General features: G+C 38.1%; 1 protein-coding gene and 1 long non-coding RNA gene across 2 annotated transcripts in view; one reads left to right on the top strand and one right to left on the bottom strand.

Annotated features, from left to right (window-relative positions):
- The window catches only part of LOC115294717, a 49827-nt gene extending 47298 nt beyond the window's left edge, over positions 1-2529 (top strand). Inside the window, exon 4 of the long non-coding RNA XR_003910084.1 lies at positions 2382-2529. This is a non-coding gene — a long non-coding RNA (uncharacterized LOC115294717). The remainder of the gene's footprint in view (positions 1-2381) is intronic.
- SLC25A46 (solute carrier family 25 member 46) overlaps positions 16-23950 on the bottom strand; it is a 28654-nt gene continuing 4719 nt past the window's right edge. The window contains exons 4-8 of the mRNA XM_029942686.1: positions 21600-21677; positions 21032-21132; positions 15461-15517; positions 14176-14233; positions 16-4023 (exon numbers count right to left, since the gene is read on the bottom strand). Of these exons, the coding sequence (XP_029798546.1) occupies positions 3445-4023; positions 14176-14233; positions 15461-15517; positions 21032-21132; positions 21600-21677 (873 nt within the window). The 3' untranslated portion in view covers positions 16-3444. The remainder of the gene's footprint in view (positions 4024-14175; positions 14234-15460; positions 15518-21031; positions 21133-21599; positions 21678-23950) is intronic.

Here is a 23950-nt window from a genome sequence, read left to right as displayed (position 1 = left end):
AAGAGAAAAATACTGTTTTTATTTTCAGCATTTTATTGAACCTTTTCATATTACACAATTTACTGAAAACATTTAAAATAGTAGACAAAAACAACTTAAACACACACACACACACACACAAAAATACCTCATCTAGCTGAGGTAATACTGTGTAAGAGTCATTGTTAAATCACAAGTTTTTGTTACTCTGCTATACAACTTGGTATCATATTAGTGATACTCAACGACTTGAAAGACATTACACATCGTTTTTATTAGAGAGAGCAAGAGAAATGTGCAGCTATTTTAGAGAGAAGAGAAAGCATAAATGCCAAAATATCACTCAAATTCTACTGCAGTGTGAATTACTGCCAAGGGGATTTTATTTGCTTATATATTATTGAAAGTAATTAATTCAATTAATTCAAACCTTTTCAAGAGCTGGCAAACAGTCTTTCATGTTCCAAAAGATCTTGTAAGTGAACTGAGGGCAAATACCCTCCACAACCTCAATTGAAAAAAACAAATAGCAAAGCAGTGTGTTCTATTTTCTGAGCAGATGTATGAATACACAGATAGAAATACTGAAGCAGCATGCCAAGTCAGGAAAATGACTGCTTTGTGCAGCTGTGACAAAGCCAGTGCTGAAAGACATCTGTGAGTAGTCAGGCATGTTTGCAAAAGTGAGACTTCTTCTGTCTTCAGTTTTGTTTCCAGAAACACTTGCTCAATTACCAAATCTCCCAAACTATAGCCATTTTGAAATCAGATTGCTTTTTTACTATTTATAACATTTGGTGCTGGGAGTTTGGAGGCTTCAGTAAATTTTATAAACCTAGGGGTTATTTTTCAAGTGTCCATAAAATAGAGAAAGGTGGCTCAAGGGAAAGGAATTTACATGCAAATGTACTAAATCAATTCATAAATTCACTTAAAGTACTCAATATTTGCCAGGTTTTTCAGTTTTTAACTCAAATCACTTTCAGACTATTTAACTCTGATTAAGAAATCCTACAGTGCAAAGCAAGCATCCCATAATTAGGCTCCATGGCCAAAACCTGGTTTATTTAAGAGGACCATTGGGCCTCTGGCACATTTTAATAGGATCTTACTCATAATTCTATTAATCATACTGAATTTTAAAATATTCTGAGCTATTATCATCTTAAAAAAATGTAGCCAATGGATATTTGGCTTTGGCACCTATATGCTAAAGAGAGACCAATTTTTAAAAGGGAGTGTGCCTAATTTGTATTTCACTTACTCCTTTCTAAATTCATTTAAACAGATTTGGCCAGCATTTTATTTCTTGAATTTTAAGAATTTTTGTATTTCAACTAATGTGGAATGGCAGTAAAAACAATTAGTATTTTACTTGCCACATTCCAATTAAAGTTAATTTGTAGTTTCTCCAAAGAGATCAACCTTACTTGTGTGTAGTTCAGTCTATCAGTGTTGTAATGATTCTATGGAACAGATTTATATATAACTGAATCTTTATACTAACCTCCACCAAATAATCTTGAAATATTTGATTTTTAACTAAAGATCTCATTGATTTTTACTAGTAAATACTTGATTCCATTCAGATTCTGTTCTAGAAATTTCCCAAAACTTGGTATTTTCTGGTTTACTCTTATTGGAAACCATCTTCTTTGATTACAATAAAAATGACTGGAAGTTGGACAGTTTATAAACTTCTAAAAATTTACTTAGCGGTTCAAAGCATCGAAAACAATTAAAGTGTCACAGGTAGGGCAAATGAAACCATAACCCCCAAAATTAACTGTAAAGTACAACATGTGATCATTGGTGTTTTATTTTCCCCTCTTGGTGAAATTTAAAACGGGGAAACTATGTGTTTTGGTTTTTTAAAAACAAAAACACCCCAAAGAACCACATACCACGTAAGATTGTAGAGAAAATTGCCACTTACATACTGTTTGGCACTTTTTGGATATCACTTTTTGGTTCTCAAACTATTAATTACATAAAAGTAACTATTTTGCTGCACTTGTCAAGTAAGTCTCAATCTGTGTATGTTCTAGGTTGGACAACACCAGTGCAAAGTCACTGTGTTTCAGTGTGCTAAATGGTTTGTAGTAAAACTGTGATCACTCATGTAAGGAAATGAAACTATAAAATGTTTAAGTTTGGGTCAGTAAAATGCTTATTATTTTATTATACAAAGACCCTCATCCACCAACTTCATTTTAACAGGCAGAATTCGTTTTAACAAACTGATAACAATGTTTCTGCTTATTATTTATTGAGACTTACTTCTTTTCCTCATTCATAAAAAGCAATGACAAACTTCCTTTAAAGTTTTTATTTTTTGTTATTCATCCAAACAAGTTTAAATAAAAAGTGATAAGGAAAAACTTGCTCTTCCCTTTATGTAGATCTAGTTTGGAGAATGAAACCATAAACAAAAACTAGAAGAAAATAAAAACTGAAGCCATTATTTAATGATGACTATACAAAAGGCAAGAGGCACAAATTTCCACGTGAATTTTAATGGTCTCTCCTCTAAGACAAATCATTCAGAAATATAAGGCAAGTGACATTCCTTTTAGTATACAATCTGTAAATGTGCAAACAATAATGGTTGTCATGATTATTTTCTATTCTATCTTAGGAGTGGTCTGAAACCGGACTGATGATCCATGTGTCTAGGTAAGCAAATCAAACTTTATAAACATGTGACAGATTTTCAGTTGCTGGCATTAAAATGCTGGATTTGGATATGGACAAGGATATTGTTTGCCTTACATCTGTTGGGTGCCTTGTCTTTTAATGTTTTATTCTGATATCCAAGCACGAATTATTCATTTCATGAAATAAGCTGATCTAAGAGGGGAAAATTTGTAGAGATGAAGGAAATTCCAAGTTATATGTATGTACATAAATGGCTTTGTATAATAAATACTCAGCTGTTAAGCTGTACAAGGACAATGCAATTTAAAACTCTTCAAGTCCTGCTTACACAGTGCCAAATCTAGTCCTTCTCATCTCTGTCACGGATGACACAGTTTGTTTAAAGGTGAACTGCTACTACACAGGAGATTAAGGATGACATACCAATATCAATCTAGAAGGTGAAATAAATTCCTAATAAATACTGATGTCAGTTGGAATAAATTTAGCTCTCTGAAATTTTGTTTTATGTTTACTGACAAATATTTGCTGCTGCCCAGGATCTTTTCAGTTTAGCCCGAGTGCTACACTAGCCAGAAGTCAATTCGTGAGTGTTACTGTCATTGAGTTTTCAAATTTGGAATATTTTTCACCCAAAATATATACCTATACCTTTTAAAAAAATGAAGAGTCAATATAATCAGCATGGGCTTTTTCTACCAGTTTCACTTTCTAATCCATTTTCCCCCAGTATTACACTTTAATCCCTCATAATTTCATAACAAAGTATTCAGATTATGTCTTCTAGACTAACCAGGAACTGAGGTCTCACACGCTATTTTGAAGAAGGGTGGAGTAAATAATTTTGGTAATCTGTAAAACAGCTGCATGCAGTGTGTACTGTATTATAACAGCACCAAACCCTTTATAAAAACCAAGCATTCCTTCCTCCTGCCTTATAGTATTGATACAGTCTCTCATACCCTCGTACTGTGTATTAATTGGAAGCACTTCATAGCCAAGGTCTGTATTGTCAATGATTGTGCGTGTTCCTTGAATGTGAAGGCGGTGCAAAACGGTTTCCAATGGGTAAAGTATAACATCAGAGCAAAGACTGGCAGCAAAGTTAGCAATAAGTTCTGGAAAATAAGCATCCAACATACTCTGCACCGGACTAGTGCTCTCAGCTAGATGGCTACTATACGTCTTTCTCTTTAGAATTAGCAGGACAAACTTCTGAATGGCTGCGCTGATGATGTAATGCAGGACCCCGTGCAGCACGGTGGGGAAGACCAAGGAAAGCAGCGGGAGCAGGCGTTTGCTGTGAGGCACCCCGAGGCCCATCACCCTTCCAATTCCTTCTTTGACACACTCCAAAATTCCAGTGTTATCTCGAATTATCTCACTCTGAAATAAAAATGATGAGACTAATAAAAATTAGTACTTATTTTGCTACAAGAAAGAACTCGTTTTAGGTCCCTTTTTAAGTCCTAATTTACTGACCATGGAGGGAAAATATCAGTGGCTTGCAAACTTCAAATGTTACCTAGGCATTAGATTCTTTTTTCAAATGAAACTTCGTAACAGGGCAGTGAAGCTGGGAGCTGTTCTTTTTGGGAAGTGAAAGGGGCGGAGATGTGGAAGCACACACGTGGTTCCCTCACCCTCGAGCAGCTTCTCCGAACTCATTTTAAAAAGCAAGAGCTACTGGACATCTAAAGAGTTTGTATGGTGTGTGGAGTAATTTTTTGGTTTTTTTTTTTTAATGTTTATTTGAGAGAGTGTGAGGGGGGAGGGGCAGAGAGAGAGGGAGAGACAGAATCCCAAGCAGGCTCCGTGCTGTCAGGACAGAGCCCAACATAGGGCTTGAACTCATGAACCATGAGATCATGACCTGAGCTGAAACCAACAGTCAGACACTTAAAAGACTGAGTCACCTAGGCGCCCCGGGGGCTTGGAGTTAAGCACAGATTTAAACCTTGCCTCTACTACTTGCTGGTTATACAACTTTGGGCAATTACTTCACCTAAGAATCAGCTGACCATTATAAAAACGGGATTAGTACCACCTATCTTTTATGCACATGATTGCTGGGAATATTAGATGAAGAAGGCCTGGCTTCCAGAGGCACTCAGTAAACATTAGTCATTATCATCTACAATGTCTCTGCCTTTTTACAAGTGATCTTAAAAAATGAGTCAACAAAGATCTTTAATCAGCCAAAGGCTGTAAGCACTGCAACTTGAGAACAATGGTGGGAGTGTACAGAATGACTTTAAAATGCAGGGACTAGATCAGGGATTTTTAATAAAGACAATAGATCACTACTAAGTTCATACTTAAGGGCTTCAGGAGAAGTTCTATAGGAGATCTATATATAAATGTGTATTCTGGGTCCCCAGAACGGGGGAAAAAACCAAACGAACTACCACTGAACACGAATGGAGTAGGGAGAGAGAGGCTAATGTAGTAATCTGAGGATGTGGTATAGAAAGGGTAAGGGTTGACTTTCAGTGGGAAGAAACAGACAAATCTCAGACACTTGCTAAAGTGGGAAGAAGGAATATGCCTGATTGGTTATAAAGGATGAAAGAAACATAAAAATCAAGACTTTCCTTAAAATTAGAACTAAAGTTTTAAGTCTTCAGGATAAAAACAATAAGAGTGCCAGTAGCAGAAAAGGAGAAGAGGCTCAAAAGAAGCTAATTTTCAGGGTAATAAGATGAGACTGTTTATATTAGTTAAGTTTGAGATGAAGATGATTTAATTCAGCTAGAGATTAGAGTTAAAATGATTCACGAGAATAAAAGTTCTACCAGATAGTGCATATAGGATAAAAAGCAGAGGATACAGAGTAGAAAGGATTACACCTCGAAAGACAGCAGAAGACATGGCAAAGAGGTTATTAAAGGAAGAGGAAAATGTTCAAGAGAGAAAAACTCTAAGAAGATAGACTTTTAGAAAAATCAGACAAAAGGAGTCGAGTTCTAGTTTGAACCTGGACAAGGGCAAACGGGGGGGGGTGCTGGAAATTGGGGAAGAAAACCACACTAACAGTGAGCTGGGCACTTTACATAAGCAACTCATCTCATTGTTACAATGGTTACTAAAGTACCGTTCCCATCTTATGGATGAGAAAACTGAGATTTGGAAAGGTTAAGACAAACTCCCAGGTGGCTCAGTTAAGCATCTGACTCTTGATTTCGGCTTCAGGCATGATCTGACAGTTGGAGAGAGCGAAAGTTGAGAGTTGAGCCCTGTGGCGAGCTCTGCACTGACAGCACGGAGCCTGCTTGGAATCCTCTGTCTCCCTCCCGCTGTCCCTCTGCTGCTCATGTGTGCACACCACACCCTCTTTCTTTCAAAATAAATGAAAAGCCTTTAGAAAGGTTAAGACATTTGTTTAGTCACAGATCTAACATAAGTAGAGATATGTGATTCTGACATGGGTCTGTCTAAAGATAAGACTTCTTTTTCAATATATCAAGCTGCCTACTTCTTTAAATAATGACCTTCCTATTCCCCCCCTTATCTATCAAATGAAGATATCTTATAGAGTGTAACTCTAATTGCAGCCTCATACAAAGGTTATATCATTTAACACAATGCCAAATGCAAGAGGAGAGGAAAGTATATTTGGGTACTAAGACATTAACTACGGCTAACTGAAGTTAATTCTAAACAAACACATAGATAAAGAATCAACAATAAGGCCAGGATAGCAACTAAGTGGAAAAGAGTAATTAGAAAAGCAAAGGCTGATCCAGTGAGGTTTTTACAGAGAGGAACCTCATACACATTAAAGACCAAAAAAAGGCTAGAGGATCTAGTGTTGGAGACAGAAAATAGGTGGTATACAATTAACTGGATTTTGTGTATCAGTGAAGTTAAAACTGTCTTCATCGTATAGTTTTAAGTGTAGGAAGTACATTAATACACTGCACAGCCAGGCTCCCCCTTTGCCGCTCAGGCTTCTTCTCACTGCACACCTCGTCCTTACCACTAGACCACCGCCTCCCCATCACACCCCTACCTTCCACCCCCACACACTGTCCTGCACCTGCTTGATGGCCATTGCCATAAGTTTCCTCAGGGCTACCAGCTCCCTTCTGCCCACCACCCTGCCAACCTGCCTTCTGGCACCTGCTCTATGGCCAAGCAAGAGAAGCTTTCGCAGGGACACTGAGTGGGTTTGGCTCTTCTGCTGGTCCTATGATTGGTGCTGGGTTGATCCAATGACTAAGAATGAGGTTGGAACAGACCTTGGACGTCACCTGCTCCCATATTCATTTCAACAGGTAATCTTCTGGGGGGAGCTGACATGGCAGAAAAGTAGGGGGACCTGGATTTTCCCTGTCCCTCGAACAGAGCTGTATTGAGATCAGATCACTTGGAACACCCAGGCACTCAATCTGTGGAGCGGCAGAAGCATCTCCACAGCTGGAGGGAAACAGCTTGGCAGGACTGAGGTGTGTGCATGTGATTTGGGGGAGATAAAGCAGCAGAGCTATGGAGGAAAGGGAACCCTTTCTGTGGAGAAACAAAAAATGAGAGAAAGAGGGAGGGGTTTTAAGAGTGTGGCATCAAGTTAGCATAAGAGGAAAACCTCTCTGGACTAGGGACTGGGGAGAGAGAAGCACTGAGTGTCCCAGCTCTTTGTTTGCAAACAGGCTTTGGAGCCGAAACTCTGAGGTTCAGGAAGTGCACGACTTTGTCCAGTGAGGAGCCGTGGAGGAGGGAGCCGGCCCTGCAGCGCACAGCGTGCTGCAGCAAGCTCAGGGCGCCCTGGGGGAGAGCGGTCCACTTCCTGGAGTGCTTTCCGAAGAGGGTTTACTGCCCCCCCAAGGCCAGGAAGGAGCCAGCCAAAGGCCTTGCATCAGCATGGTGGAAAGGCTCTACTGCAGAGGATGGCAGCGGACCCACACGGTGCCAGGTCCTTTAAGACATCTGGTTTTGAATCCCAGCCAACTACCCAAAGGAAGACTCAGGATGACTGGTGTAGCGACACTGACCTGCCCTCGCTATCTTTAAGGGCTGCCTGAACAGCAGGGGTTGAGATCCCCAGTCCAGGAAAGAGAGATTGGGATGACGCCATTTTTCCTCCAACACCAACATGGTGGGACTCCAGAGAGCTACCCAGACCCTGCCCCTCCGTGCCTGGCAATTTCTCAGTTACTGGGCAAGACTGCCTGACCTAATGCAGCTGGCCGCTCCTCCAGGCCATCAGAGCCACCAGCCCCAGGCACTGAAGACATTTTTTTCTTTTTTCTCTTTCTTTGGAATCAGCCTTATAGTTTTTTGATTCTCTGTTTGGTTTTCTTTTCTCCGCTTTGCTTTTTCTCTTTTTATGGGATGAGGCTGCCTCATGCTTTTTTCCCCCGAAGTTACTTCAACAAACAAATCAATGCACACTTAGCTAAAGGTCCAAACACTCCACCGCTGCCAGCACTGCAGAGGACTGACCGGTGGGACAGAGCAGCCAAAATGCAAGGGCAGAGTGCATGCAACATATACCAGAGACACTTCCCGGAGTGCCAGGCCCTGGACAGTGTGCGATTCCTTTTTAATATAGCTGTACTCTCGGGTGCAGGACACATAACAAGCTTGAAAAACATGCAAAAGACAGAAACTTAGCCAAAATGGCAAGACCAACAAATTCTCCCCAAAAGAAAGGTCAAGAAGAAATCAAGCCAGCCAGATATAAACAACATATTTGAAAACAAATTTAGAACAACAGTCACAAGACTAATATCTGGGCTTGTAAAAAAGCATAGAAGACACCAGAGAAACCCTTGCTGTAGATCAAAGACCTAAGAAACAGTCATGGATTAGAAAATGCCATAACTGAGATGCAAAATAAACTAGACATGGCGACAGTAAGAAATGAAGAAGCAGAGAACAGATGAAATAGAAGATAAAATTATAGGAAAAATGAAGCTGAAAAAAAGAGGGAAAGGAAATTATTAGATCATAAGGTAAGAATTAGAGAACTACGTGATTTCATGAAAACAAACAATATCCATATCGTAGGAGTCCCAGAAGTAGAGTAAGAAAAAGGGCAGAAGGTTTATTTGAACACATACTAGCTGAGAACTTCCCTATCTGGGGAATGAAGCAGACATCCAAGTCCAAGAGGCACAGAGAACTCCCTTCAAATGCAACAAAAACAGGTCAACCCCACAACATATCAGTGAAACTTGCAAAATACAAAGATAGAGAATTCTGAAAGTAGCTAGGGACAAAAGGTCCTTTACTTACCAGGCTAGACACACAGGATAGTAACACACCTGTCCAGTGAAACTTGGCAGGCCAGAACGGAGTGGCAGGAAATATTCAATGTGCTGAATTGGAGAAACAGGCAGCCAAGAATCCTTTCTCCAGCAAGGGTGTCATTCCTAACCGAATGAGAGACAGACTTTCCCAGACACACAAACACTAGAGGAGTTCATGACCACTAAACCAGTCCTGCAAGAAATTCTACGGGGGACTTTGAGTGGAAAGCAGCAAAGACGACAAAGGACCAGAGAACATCACCATAAGCATGAAATCTACAGATAACACAATGGCACTAAATTCATACCTTTCAATAATCACTCTGCGTGTAAATGGACTAACTGCTCCAATCAAAAGACAAAGGGTATCCGAATGGATAAAAAAATAAGAACCATTTATATGCTGCCTACAAAAGACTCATGTCAGACCTGAGGAAACCTGCAGACTGAAAGGGAAGAGAAAGAGAACCACCTATCACGCTAATGTAGAACAAAAAGGAAGCCCAAGTAGCCATACTTCTACCACACACTCTATTTTACCCTTAAAAAAAAGTTTATTTATTTTTGAGAGAGAGCGAGAAGCAAGTGAGCGAGCATGTGAGTGAACAGGGGAAGGGCAGAAAGAGAGGGAGACACAGAATTCAAATCAGGCTCCAGGCTCTGAGCCCGAGGTGGGGCTCACACTCACAGCCCGCAAGATCGTGACCTGAGCTGACGTCAGATGTTTAACCAACGGAGCCACCAGGCACCCCAGACAAACTCAATTTTAAAACAAAGACTGTAACAAAAGATAAAGAAGGGCATTATATTACAACGAAGGGGTCTAATCATCAAGAAGAGCTAACAATTGTAAATACTCATGCCCCCAACTAGAAAGCACCCAAATATATAAAATAGTTAATCAAAAACATAAGCAAACTTATTTATAATACCATAATTGTAGGAGACTTTAATACATCACTTATAGCAATGGACAGATTATCTAAGCAGAAAATCAACAAAGAAACAATAACTCTGAATGACACACTGGACCAGATGGACTTAACAGATATATTCAGAACATTTCATCTTAAAGCAGCAGAATATACATTCTTCTCAAGTGCACCTGGCACACTCTCCAGAATAGATCACGTATTGGGTCACAAATCAGCCCTCAACAAATCATACCATGCATGTTTTCAGATCACAACACTATGAAACTTAAGATCAACCACAAGAAAAAATTTGGAAAGGCCTCAAGTACATGGAGGTTAAAGAACATCCTACTTTGGAATGAATGGGTTAATCAGGAAATTAAAGAAGAAATTAAAAAACACACAGAAGTCAATGAAAATGAAAACATAACTGTCCAAACCCTTTGAGATCCAGCAAAGGCAGTCCTAAGAGGAAAACACATTGCAATTCAGGCCCATCTCAAGAAGCAAGGAAAGACCCAAATACACAACCTAATCTTACACCTAAAGGAGCTAGAAAAGCAGCAGCAAATAAAGCCCAAAGCCAGCAGAAGAAGGGAAATCACAAAGATAAGAGGACCCAAATAGATAAAATCACAAATGAAAGAAGAGAGATCACAATCAACACCACAGGTATACAACTAAAAGAGAATACTATTTAAAAATTATATGCCAACAAACAGGACAATCTGGAAGAAATGAGCAAATTCCTAGATACTCACATACTACCAAGACTCAAATAGGAGAAACAGAAAATTTGAACAGGACCAAAACCAGCAAAGAAAATGAAACAGATACCAAAAATCTCCCCCCAAATAAGAGTCCTGGGCCTGATGGCTCTCCCAGGGGAATTCTACCAGATATTTAAATAAGACTTAATACCTATTTTCCTCAACTGTTCCAAAAAATAGAAATGGAAGGAAAACTTCCAAACTCATTCTATGAAGCCACCATCACCTTGATTCCAGAAACAGACAAAGACTCCACTAAAAAGGAGAACTATAAGCCACTATCACTGATGAAACTGGATGCAAAAATTCTCACTAAGATACTAGCAAATCAAATTCAGAAGTACATCAAAAGAATTAGTCACCGTGATCAAATGGGATTTATTCTTGGGCTACAGGGGTGGTTCAATATTTGTAAACCAATCAATGTGATACATCACATTAAAAAAAGAAAGGATAAGAATCATACAATCCTTTCAATAGAGGCAGTAACAGCACTTGACAAACTCGAGCATCCTTTCTTGGTAAAAGGAAAGTATACAACTTACATGTAAGTAGAGATAGAAGGAACTTACCTTAAAATCATAAAAGCCTTATATGAAAAGCCCACAGCTAATATCATCCTCAATGGGGAAAAACTGAGAGCTCCCCCGCTAAGGTCCAGAACACGACAGGGATGCCCACTGTCACCACTGTTGTTCAGCATCATGCTGGAAGTCCCAGCCTCAGCAGTCAGACAACACAACGAAATAAAAGGCATCCAAATTGGTCAGGAGGAGGTCACACTTTCACTCTTTGCAAATGGCATAATATTTGACATGAAAAGCCCAAAGATTCCACCAAAAAACTACTAGAGCTGATATATGAATTCAGTAGTCACAGGATATAAAATTAATGTACAGAAATCAGTTGCATTTCTATACACCAATAATGAAGCAGTAGAAAGAGATATCAAGGAATCAATCCCATTACAATTGCACCAAAAACCATTAAGAAACCTAGGAATAAGCCTAACTAAAGAGGTAAAAGATCTGAATGCTAAAAACTATAGAAAGCTTAAGAAAGAAACTGAGAAGACACAAAGAAATGGAAAAATAATCCAGGCTCATGGATTGGAAGAAAAAATATTGTTAAATTGTTGATACTACCCAAAGCAATCTACACATTCAGTGCCTTCTCTATTAAAATAACCAGTATTCTTCACAGAACTTGAACAAACAATCCTAAAATTTGTATGGAACCACAAAAGACCCAAATAGTGAAAGCAATCCTGAAAAATAAAACCAAAACTGGAGGCATCATAATTCCAGGCTTTAAGCTGTATTACAAAGCTTTAATCATCAAGTCAGGTATTGGCATAAAAACAGATGCAAAGACCAACGGAATAGAATAGAGAACCCAGAAATGGACCGACAAACATATGGCCAACTAATCTTCGACAAAGCAGGAAAGAATATCCAATGGAAAAAAGACAGTCTCTTTAGAAGATGGTGCTGGGAGAACTGGACAGTGACATGAAGAATGAAACTGGACCACTTTCTTATACCATACACAAAAATAAAAATGGATAAAAGACCTACATGTGAGATAAGAAACCATCAAAATTATAGAGAAGAAAAGAGGCAGCAATCTCTTTGACCTTGGCCACAGCAACTTCTTACTTGCCATGCCTCTGAAGGCAAGGGAAAAGAAAGCAAAAATGAACTATTGGGACCTCATCAAGATAAAAAGCTTCTGCACAGCAAAGGAAACAATCAACAAAACTAAAAAGGAACTGATGGAATGGGAGAAGATATCTGCTAATGATATATTGGATAAAGGGCTAGTATCCAAAATCTATAAAGAACTTACTAAGCTTAACACCCAAAAAACAAATAATCCAGTGAAGAAATGGGCAGAAGACATGAATAGACACTTTTCCAAAGAAGACATCCAGATGGCTAACAGACACATGGAAAGATGCTCAACATCACTCATCATCAGGGAAATACAAATCAAAACCACAGTGAGATAACACTTCACACTGGTTAGAATGGCTAAAAATGAACAGCTTCAGGAAACAACAGATGTTGGCAAGGATGCAGAAAGGGGAACTCTTTTGTACTGCTGGTGGGAATGAAAACTGGTGCAGCCATTCTGGAAAACAGTATGGAGGTTCCTCAAAGAATTAAAAATAGAACTACCCTATGACCCAGCAATTGCATGAATAGAAATTTATCCAAAGGATACAAAAGTGCTGATTCAAAGGCGCACATGTACCACGATGCTTACAGCAGCACTATCAACAAGAGCCCAAATACCCATCAACTGATGAATAGATAAAGAAGATATTGGTGTATATATATGCAATGGAATACTACTTGGCGATCAAAAAGAATGAAACCTTGGGTGCCTGGTGGCTCAGTCGGTTAAGTGTCTGGCTTCAGCTCAGGTCATGATCTCACAGTTTGTGAGTTTGAGCCATGTGTCGGGCTCTGTGCTGACAGCTAGCTCAGAGTGTAGGGTTTGCTTCGAATTCTGTGTCTCCCTCTCTCTCTGACCCTCCCTTGCTCATGCTGTTTCTCAAAAATAAATTTAAAAAATTAAAAAAAAACCCAAAAAGGATGAAATCTTGCCATGTGCAATGTGGATGTAACTAGAGTATATTATGCTAAAGGAAATAAGCCAGTCAGAGAAAGATAAATGTATGATTTCACTCATATGTGGAATTTAAGAAACAAAACAGATGAACATGGGGAAGGGAAGAAAATAAGATAAAGACATAGAGGGAGGCAAACCATAAGAGACTCCTAAATATAGAGAAGAAACTGCGGGTTTTTAGAGTGAAGGTGGGTTGGGGGATGAGTTAAATGGGTGATGGGCATTGAGGAGGGCACTTGTTGGGTGTCATATGTAAGAGATGAATCATTGGCTCTACTCCCAAAGCCAAGACTACACTGTATGTTAACTAAGTTGAATTTAAATTAAAAAATAAATAAATAAAAATAAAAGAAGAAGTAGATTAATACAATGTGCTTGAAGCGCCCCCATGTGGTTATAAATGGTAAAACGCTGACAGGAGACTGCTTTAGCTCTGTAGTACTTAACATGTCATGGCATCAAATGTTCCTTAAAAGGCATATTTAAAGAGAATGCTGCGAGTAGACTATAAATGGGACTACTTGCTCACTGTTAGGATGATTCTCCAGCATGTTTATGCTCAGGTAATTAGCTCAGGTTGTCCGGTGACAACCCATAAGCATTTGAGTTGTACATAAGTGTATTAAAAAGTTGAAAAAACAAAACAAAACAACCCCTATAGATTCTTTGTACTCAAAGTCATAGCCCGGGTTTTGAGATAGTTGAATGAAGAGTACAGCTGCCTACTGAGAGGATAAAAATAATTAAAACTAGAAGTGTGAAGTAAGTTTGCAAAGGAAAGACCCACACCAACAGTGTGCCTAGAATATAATCTCAGAGATATGTGTACTATCTGTGAGGTAAAAATTTTAAAAGGCTACTGTCTTAAATTCTTCTGGTATACAATCGGAGTCTGATATAAATAATATACAGAATATTCTAAAAAATTTTTTAACTAAAAAATGACAATGATGAGTAGTAGCTCACCTGTACTGTTTCAATTAGACTTGCTGAGTAAAAAGGCATTGCCACCATGTAAGTGAGGCTGTAGAAATTAAAACAAATGTATCAGTACACTGAAACAACATGCTTACACTACATTTTTAATATCACCTCTGTCAACATTAATTTATATTCAGGCCTGAATATATTTAAAGTTTTCAACTATTAATATGTATAAGCCTATTAGTATCTACTTCACTATTAATATCTGTAGATATTTCAGAGACCTGTAACATAAGACACCTCATTCAACAGTCGGCAATGAAAATTTAAGTATTAAATTTTATGTAGGGAAAGGCTGCAAAGAAAACAGATTTTATTTTACACCAGTAAAACGTAGGCTTGGTTATGATTCACTGTCAACCTGCACATAGCCAATGTAGCCTATAAATCTGATACTTAGACGTTAAGATGAGGGATCCATGTCATTGTTTGCGTTTTCAGTGACATTTGAACAAGGAAGCTGTTCTGCTATTATCCTAAATATTACCATTATCCATTCCCAGATTTCCCACCCAGCAGAGCTAACGCCAGTCTTCAATGGTGAGTAAAGTCCCCTTTTATTATTAAAAAAAATATTGTACAGCTTTGCAAAGTTGTTTCCTATCACTCGTATTTAGACATAGTAATATTACAACTTTGCAAGCCTGCAAAATATAGTTATTTAAAATAAGACCAAGGTGGGACTTACCTAACCCTATGGGGCCAGGTCCTGGCAAGTAGTAGTTTTCAAGGTGAAAGGAACATCCTAAGTAATAATGTGCTGGAATGTCCCACAGAGGGAGCCAGCAAGCTGGGGGCTTTCCAATTCACAATCTTCAAAAAAAATTAAAAAGTGAAGAGTAAAATTCTAATCTACAAAAATGGTCAGTGTTGTAAAATCACTAGGTGACTTTAGGACTACATTCTAATAATGGTAAGGTTTGAATTTGCTCATCACTTTACAGATAAGTTTTTGTCTCTGCTTAATAATAAAACAATAATTTTTCTGGCAATTTGGGTTAAACAAACTGAAGACCTTTGCTAATTTCTGAAGAATACAGAGAAAAATTAGGTTGTGATTTCAGCCTTTCAAATTATATTTATTTTAAGGATAATAGATGTATTTCAGGATTTTATTCTTCATTTGTTCCTATTACTTGCCTTTTGAAGTTCTAGTCCCACAAATATCTTATTGCTCTAATTTTCTTCACCATACTAAGATTTTTTTTTCATTCCTAACACTATAAAAATGGAAATTTTCAATATTAGTGCCAGTTCTGATACTTACGATTTTAGTAGAAGGTGTTCTCCTATTTGTTTAGGATTCCATTTATGAGAAATTTCTCTAAAAAATAAATTTCAATAAAACAAAAGTCATGTTATTTAAAACCTTGAATTAGCCTGATTTTCAACAAGGTAATCAATTTTAATTTAAAAAATCTATAGGAGAAATATATTCTAATGTAGCCATTTTCCTTTCTGGGACACACTTCAGTTATGGTGGTTAAAGAAAAATCCCAGCTGTTCTATGTGCTGCAGGAAGGGGCTGACGGAGGAGGAGGAGCTGTAACTGATTATTAAACAGAACCTGAGAACTCGAGGAGATATAAAAATGACAGGCTGAGGAAGAAAGACTTGTTGGGGAGGGGAGGAGACAACGAATAGACTAAAGGAAGATAAAGCTTTCAAGAATAACTAAGAATGAGGATTTAAAAAGAAAATAAAATTAAGTAACTATAATGCAGAATGACACAACCAGACATTGCGTAGCACTGAATTTCCCAAGGGTCTTTTGTTATTCTGATGACATTAATTGTGACCTACTGTATGCCAAGCACTGGCAAAGTGCCTTGCATGAATTATTCCCAGCCCTCACAATGACCCTGTTATCCCCATTTCATAGATGAGGAAGTAGGCTCCGAGTGGATTCATAACTCACCCAAAGCCATACAACTAGTTAGTGGTGGAACTGGGTTCTAAACCCTGGTCTCTAGGATTTGAAGTCTGCACACTCTGCCTACACCGCCTCTCATCTCATTTGATCCAAGAATGCATCTTGTGATGTCTGCAGAACAGGGACGGTCGGATTCGTTTTACTTATGAAACAAATGAAGGTAAGAAGACCCACAGGGACGTGATCAGGGGACGGGCAAAACGCCAGGTCTGGAAGTAAGATTGAGGACTGTGTGTTTCCTGCTATTTAGGTTATCCGTGGAAACCAGAAAAGGAAAAAAAAAAAAAAGAGAGAGAGGTGAGCTACAAAAACAAAAAAGGAGAAAGTTGTTTCAAGAGAAAAGTCAAAAAGGAGAAAAGAGTATGGAAAAAGGGCAAGTCAGTGGGGAGGCAGAATAAAATGAGAAGGCAGAGAGAGGGGCAGGACAGGGGGCAGACGGGACAGCGGGACAAGGGCAGTGTGGAGGCAGAGTGTGAACGGAGAACTGCCGCGAGCGCCCCTGAGGGAACAGGCACCCCCTGCACCACGGCCACGCCAGGAGGCCAGGGATCCATGTGCTGTGTGAAAGGAGTGAACATAAGGAGGTAGGAAATAAATATATTTTATATTTAAAAGGTATAGAAAATAATCACTAATAAGTCCTCTAAAAACAAATTCAATCCAATTATAACATAGGTGGTATGTGGACTTTTTAAGGAAATGAAAGATCTGCAGAAAAACTTAGACAACAGACCAACCACCTCTGATTAGAAGACCTTAGAAAGGCTTCTGGGTCACATTCTGATTAAATTACTATTAAAACTATTATAGTAGGCCTGAAAAACCACAGAGAAATATAGCTGAAATGACCACCAATGATTTAGATGAAAAATATAAAAATGATTAGGCTCCCCCCACATCTTTTTGACAGTAACTTTATGATTGTAAATCAATATATGCTACATGGTTTGTAAATCATCTGGGCACTGCCATTACTCTGATCATGGCCTCAGTAAGTATCACAAGAGATTATAACACTGATTTTAAGGATGAAACCATCACTAACATTATAGACAGATGGGTCTGTGATCTGTATTTTTATAAGGCCTAGGCTACTTGGCCTTTGAATACAATACTAATTACTTGTTAGTATTAGTATACAATACTAATTACTTGCTGATTCTTATCATCAGTAAGATTATTAAAAATGGGGAAATGAAATTTAGAATCAAGTATATATCTGTGGGTAAAACTTATTGCCACAGCTCTAGAAATCTAAATTAGCACATTTAAATGCTTCAGGAAAGACAATAGTATAAAATCTATTTGTGATTACACTTCTTTCTATTTTTTTATCAAATACCAGACGATGGGTAAATATATTTAACCCACTATTTTCACAAGCAAAACCTCCCCTTGAAAAAAAGCAACAAACTTAAAGGAAATGACTTGCCTTTTCTTAAAATAGCTCTCCATTTGACAGATTGATATACATGCTCCCATGTATAATCAATACACCAAAGCAACAGAATTTTAAGTAACTCTATTTTTAAATAGCCGTTACTTACCAGCATCTCTCATTTTCATCTGTTTAGGTAGCTGACCTCCTAAAAAAAATCTTCCCTCAACCACACCCATCTTCCAGCTACTTCTCTTCATCTTTTCTCTGTACAGCCAACTTTCTAAACTTGCTATTTCCACATCCTAAACTCCCCATTCACTGCTGAACCCACTCCAAATTGGCTTCTACCCCATTATTCTACAAAAATAGCTCTTGTCAAGGTCCCCATTAACCTCCATGTTACTAAATCCAACGGACATTTTTAAGTCTGAGGGTTGCTGGAGGGGAAGTGGGCAGGGGGATGGGTATTAAGGAGGGCAGCACTTGTGATGAGCACTGGATGTTGTATATTCGATGCCATCAGGCCCCAGGTTCTTCCCTTCTTCTTGAAGCCCTCTCTGTCTCTGTATTCCACCATCCCACAGTCTTCTGGATTTTTCTCCTCCCTTCTAGTCTCTACTTTTGACTCCTTTACCAGAGCATTTTCTTAGCTCAGCCACCTATTCTAGAGTTCCTAAAGGAGCAAGCCCTCTTCTTACTTTGTATATTACACTCCTTCCTAAGGCAATGTCATCCAAGATATTGGCTTCAAAACCTTCCAATGCCATTATCTTCAGTTTACATTTCTCTATGTCAATCACGTATATCATCTGTCTACTATTAACTCTACCTAGATATGGTAAAGCATCTAAAAATGAACTTGTCCAATATCAAGCTTATGATCTTTCTTTCCTCCTCTTAGACTCTTCTGTGTTCCCCACTTAGAAACTGTTAATCAAAAAGGAAATCTCCCAATTGGTAAAAGATTTCATTGTGTTTGAAATAGAATATGTTCAAAGTTAGTGAATTCAGAGGAGTGGTTATAAGAAACAGACAACGTAAGCAGAAACTGCTAGGTATTTATATTGGTACAACTACAAATGATGAGTCAAATGGAGGTCAACCAAATGGGTTTGGTCAAAGACCGAACTACACAGGTAGTCTTGGTTACACGTGGTCCTTACATTAATATGAGAACTCCCACATGAAAGTAAAGAGTACTTCTGGGTAGAGTAACACATAGTCTCACGCATTCCATCTCGGAGAATGTCTGTGAAAGGATAAGGGAGCAATCTGAGCACTAGGTAAAGAAAGAGATCACGTATGATAACCCTGAGTTATATACATCTTTTAAAAGAATACTGCAAACTTTAAGCTTGGTGACTTAATGGACAGTATAGATTTGCTCTTTTTCTCTCAGATGTGATAAAAGTGAGTATAAAAATCTAAATATTGGTGAATCCATACTGTCTCACCTGTTCTATCTAGTGATCACTGTGCAGCTAAGGAGAGTCTAGGAGATCCCCAAGCTCATTTCCTTCATGTGAATCAATTCTGTGAATCGTTTTGGGTTACTGCTTTGCTGCCTTGTCTGCTATGACTTAGTTTCCCCCCGAGAAAGGTCAACTATGCCCCCCAAAAGTTAGAATTAACAAGAAAAGAAATACACTGTACTTCAGAGAATGGCTTTATTCAACGTCTAGTTACACAAGCCCAAATCCTAGGAGTCATGGAGGACAGCTCCTCCTCTACCACCGACCATCCCTAGTCTATCACCAAGTTCCATCAGTTTTATCCAAATATACTGCAAAAGTATCCACTTAGATCCATCTCAAAAGATGCCACCCTATGGTCCTACACTTGTCACCTACATTAATCTTATATACAGCATGTGAATGTGTATCCTTTTATCTACTTTGCTTCCTCCTACAATCTTTCCATCTCCATTTGCAATCATTCTTTAAAAACAAATCTGATCATGTCATTGATCTCTCTTCATGATTTTAGGGCATGTCATTGGCCTAAAACTTCAATATCCTTAAGGTAGCCTATAAGGTCATATACCTGGGTCTCATCTCCCTCTTTAGCATTGTTGCACTGCTCTCTGAGCTTCAGCCATGAGCCTTCTCTCAGTCACCCAAATTCTCCATGTTCCCTTTGTGACAGTCTTCACCCAAACGGGCCTGAGCCTCCTAATCACCATTCAGATGTCAGCTTAAGTGTTATTTTATTGGGGACACTGTTCCTCACCCTTTACACTTTCACAGATCCTTTTGTTTTCCTTCAGGGAGCAAATCTCAAATTGTAGTTTTTTATTCATTAATGGGATTCTTTTACTTAACATATGTCCCTTATACTCTAGATTCTAATCTCCGTGGTCTCAGGCACCTGTTGTTTCTTCTCTTCACTGTATATCTGATTTCCAGCACAGGACTTAGCACATAGGAAGTAGTCAGGAAATATGAGCTAAATAAATAAATGAATTAATGATGGGATTTATCAAAAAAAATATTCCAGGGGCGCCTGGGTGGCTTAGTTGGTTAAGCATATGACTCTCGGTCTAGGCTCCGGTCATGGTCTTACAGTTCCAAGAGTTCAAGCCCCACATTGCACTCTGTGCTGACAGTGAGGAACCTGCTTGGAATTCTCTCTCTCTCTCGCTCCCTCGCTCCCTCTCTCTCTGCTCCTTCCCCACTCATGCTGTCTCTCTCTCAAAATAAATAAATAAATAATATATTTTTAAAAACCTGTCTATCCAGCTTATCCCTTTCTGTTCTAGTCCACACTTCAGACCTCTCAGTCTGGCCTAGATGACTGTAACCGTTCCTTGCAAGTGTCTGGCTACACCAGTCACCCCTCCCTCCCTTTCTCTAACACTGTCACTTGTGTAAATCCTTGATCAAAGAACCCATAAACTAAAACAAACACCTTGGATTCCCAACTCCATAGAGAATAAAGCCACAGTTCCTTACAAAGGCACAACACTTCAACCTAGCATCTCCACTTCTCTTCCTGTTATTCCACTCCATAAATGCCCACTATTCTAAGCACAAGACATTTACCTTCTGACTACCATTAAACTGAGTTTGCTGCCACCTCTACTTCGAATGCTCTCCCTTCTCTGCCAAATCATTTCTTACTTATAATTTAAGATATAGCTCAGATTTCAATCCCTTTTTTTGAAATTATGGCCAATAACTTCACACAAAGTGTCCCTTGGGCACTGGAAGGGGTTTGTTTAATCACAGCACTAATCGTGATGTACCATAATTTGCTTACCCAAGCGGCCTACTTCAACAGCCCTCATGTTTGTTCCTCAGTAGACAGTTGCTGAAACAGCAGCAGGAGCTGAAAGACCCATCTCAATAGATACTAGGCCAGGAAGCATTTTCTTTATCACATACTCAGTAAGACACAACTAATTTTAGTCTGTTTCTTTTCTTAGCTACTTAGGCAAGTTTTCAAAGTCAAGGTATTTTTAGAAACTATGATAGTTTGTCAAAATTTAATATGAAACTAATATTGAAAGGATGCCAAAAAGGTACCTTGGTAAAGGTGTGAATTCACTGATTATTCCCTCTGCTCCAAGAGTGACTCCCTGGACAATAAACGTGCTGCCCATTCCTTTCCAAAGGGCTCTTGGTCCCTAAAATGAACAAAATTTATTGTTATTTCTGTTAGTACCTAAATAAGAAACACAGAAAAATTCTTATTAAAACTTGAGATTGAATATTTATTGATATATGCCAACAAGGCTTTAATCTATGACAGATTAGTAAAGAACTATAAGTAAAGTACTATAAGTACATTAACTCCTATCATTTTAACATTTGTTGAGTGGCCTACTTTTGGGTGAATATGAACACTCCAATGACCTGATCTCTAATATTGACTAAATATCCCTAATATTTAATTAATTTTGGCAAAGATGTGATTTCATTGATTGTTCAGTGACATGAAAAGATGCCATTACCATGTTACATTAAGTTTTAGTACAAGAGTTAAAATATTTTTATTAACTAAATTAAAAGAAATTATTCTTGCTTTATGACAAAGACCAAATGGTACTTACATTATAAATAACTTTAATAGAACCTATAGACTAATTCTTACCTGAGTTTTGTTGAAGCTGTACATAATATTGATGACTGTAAATGGAGTGAGATGGTAATGCCGAGCATGATAATTAACCTATAGAGATATTTAGTAATTATTTTTTGTTATTGTTTTGTCAAGGAATAACCAAGCCATGAAAGATACATAATGGAGTCACAGTCTAAAGAAAAGTTCAATTCTAAAGTAATCAGTAATTACACATAAACAAAATTACTACTCTTAAAAGTACACGAAATAACTTATTAGAAGTACAGTATATATAGTTATGTATATATACAACCCAGAAAACCAACACACAGTATACACAATAATGTAGATATATGATAAAGAAACCCATGCTGTTTGATATTTATGCTCCATAAACACTAGAATTACATTCCGTGTGGCAAAACATTCATTCCTTTAAACACACAGAAACCATGAAGAACTCGGGAAATGGGAGATTCATGTCTCCTAAGAGCAAGGATTTTTCACACTATAAGCTTTAAACAATTGGTCAATTAGGAAATCAGTAAGGGGGCCAGAACCAATATTTATTAAGTGAAATAACAAAAAAGAGAGTTTTAGAACACATCACACATTCTAATGGTACTATTTCATAAAACATTTAAGTTACTCATACAGATGTATACATTGGATCACAACGTAATACTTTGTTGTACTTTGTAAATACTTTGTAAAACATATATCTGAAATCCAGTTTTAGGGGATACACACTGTCCATGCTGTTAGTGACTATTTTTTTTGGTTCTAAGGATGAAGAGTTTAATTTGTAATTACTTTTATCTTTCTTTTTTTTTTATTTTTTTTAATGTTTTATTAATTTTTGATACAGGAGAGACAGAGCATGAGAGGGGGAGGGGCAGAGAGAGAAGGAGACACAGAACTGGAAGCAGGCTCCAGGCTCTGAGCTAGCCATCAGCACAGAGCCTGACGCGGGGCTCGAACCTACAAATGTGAGATCTGACCTGAGCCGAAGTCGGAGGCTCAACCGACTGAGCCACCCAGGCACCCCTAATTACTTTTATCTTTCTAACTCAATTTTCACAGAAGATTAAGTTAGGTTACAGGAGCTTTTACCACAGTGTTGTCCACTTATCCCACTTTTCAGGGGATGTACAAGTTCAAAATCATTTTCTTAATGACACTAAGGCATCATTTTTTTTATTGTGTTGATATTTTCACTAATAGTACAAAACAATGGTGGGTAAAATCGCGAACTCCTTAGCATGAATCAAGGCAGATGGCAGCAAACTGTATTTTCCTATGTTTTGTAGTCTTCATCCCACTCCCTCAGAAGGAGGAAAATGACCACTTTCACTAAAGAATGTCTGTGGTGAAACAGTAAAATATATTAATTTTATAAAATCGAGATTCTTGAATATACAACTTTCTAATTAATACTCTGCATGTTGCATCATGAAGTAAGATGGCTTATGGCTGTTGTGAGGGAAAGCACTTGTCTGATGGAGTTGCAAGCTGAACTAGCCACTTCTTTCATGCAACAATATTTCTTCTGGAAAAACTGAGAGGCTATAGTTATTAACACTTGAGAGAGACATGTTTTTATTTTATTAATTTTTTAGTTTATTTATTTTGAAAGAGACAGAGACAGTGTGAGTAGGGGAGGGGCAGAGAGAGATAGAGAAAGAGAGAGAGAGAGCGAGAGAGAGCGAGAGAGGAGAGAGAGAGAGAGAGAGAATCCCAAGCAGCCCCGCACTGTCAGCCCACAGCCTGATGTGGGGCTCAAACTCATGAAACTGCGAGATCATGCCCTGAGCTGAAACTGAGAGTCAAATGCTTAACTGACTGAGCCACCCAGGTGCCCCGAGAAAAGACATGTTTTTAAAAATGCACAAAGTGGGCCTGCTGATTTAAAAAAAACCTGACATCATGTTTTGCCAATCATAAATCTGACTTTACAAGCAAAAATTAGAATTCTGGAAAACCTTCAGCTACCATCAAGAACTTAGCAATCCTGGAACACTCTTCTTGTGGGATTGGTAGTGACTCGAAGATGACTTTTTAAAAAAATATAGTATAATCAGATATCTTAACATTTAGAAGATCTACGGAACTCAGTAAATTAGTATTTTTCAAATAATCAACACATGATGTTACAGAACCATAAATGGATAAAAAAATCCATTCAACATGCAGTATAGGTCAACAGATTTTAATGTTAGCGAGTACAAAAAGGTAACTTAATATGGTTTCAGATTTCTCATTGCAAATAACCTTTAATATATTACTACTTATTAAATTTTGGTGTACTAACAAACAAGAAAATCTGCCAATTATCTGAAAAAGATAGAAAACACTGCATTTTCAGACATATATGTGTATAA

The sequence above is a fragment of the Suricata suricatta genome, chromosome 6 (genome assembly GCF_006229205.1).
Source record: "Suricata suricatta isolate VVHF042 chromosome 6, meerkat_22Aug2017_6uvM2_HiC, whole genome shotgun sequence".
Lineage (NCBI taxonomy): Eukaryota > Metazoa > Chordata > Mammalia > Carnivora > Herpestidae > Suricata > Suricata suricatta.
Note: the sequence above shows the minus strand (reverse complement) of the source record. Positions and strands in the feature narration are given on the sequence as shown.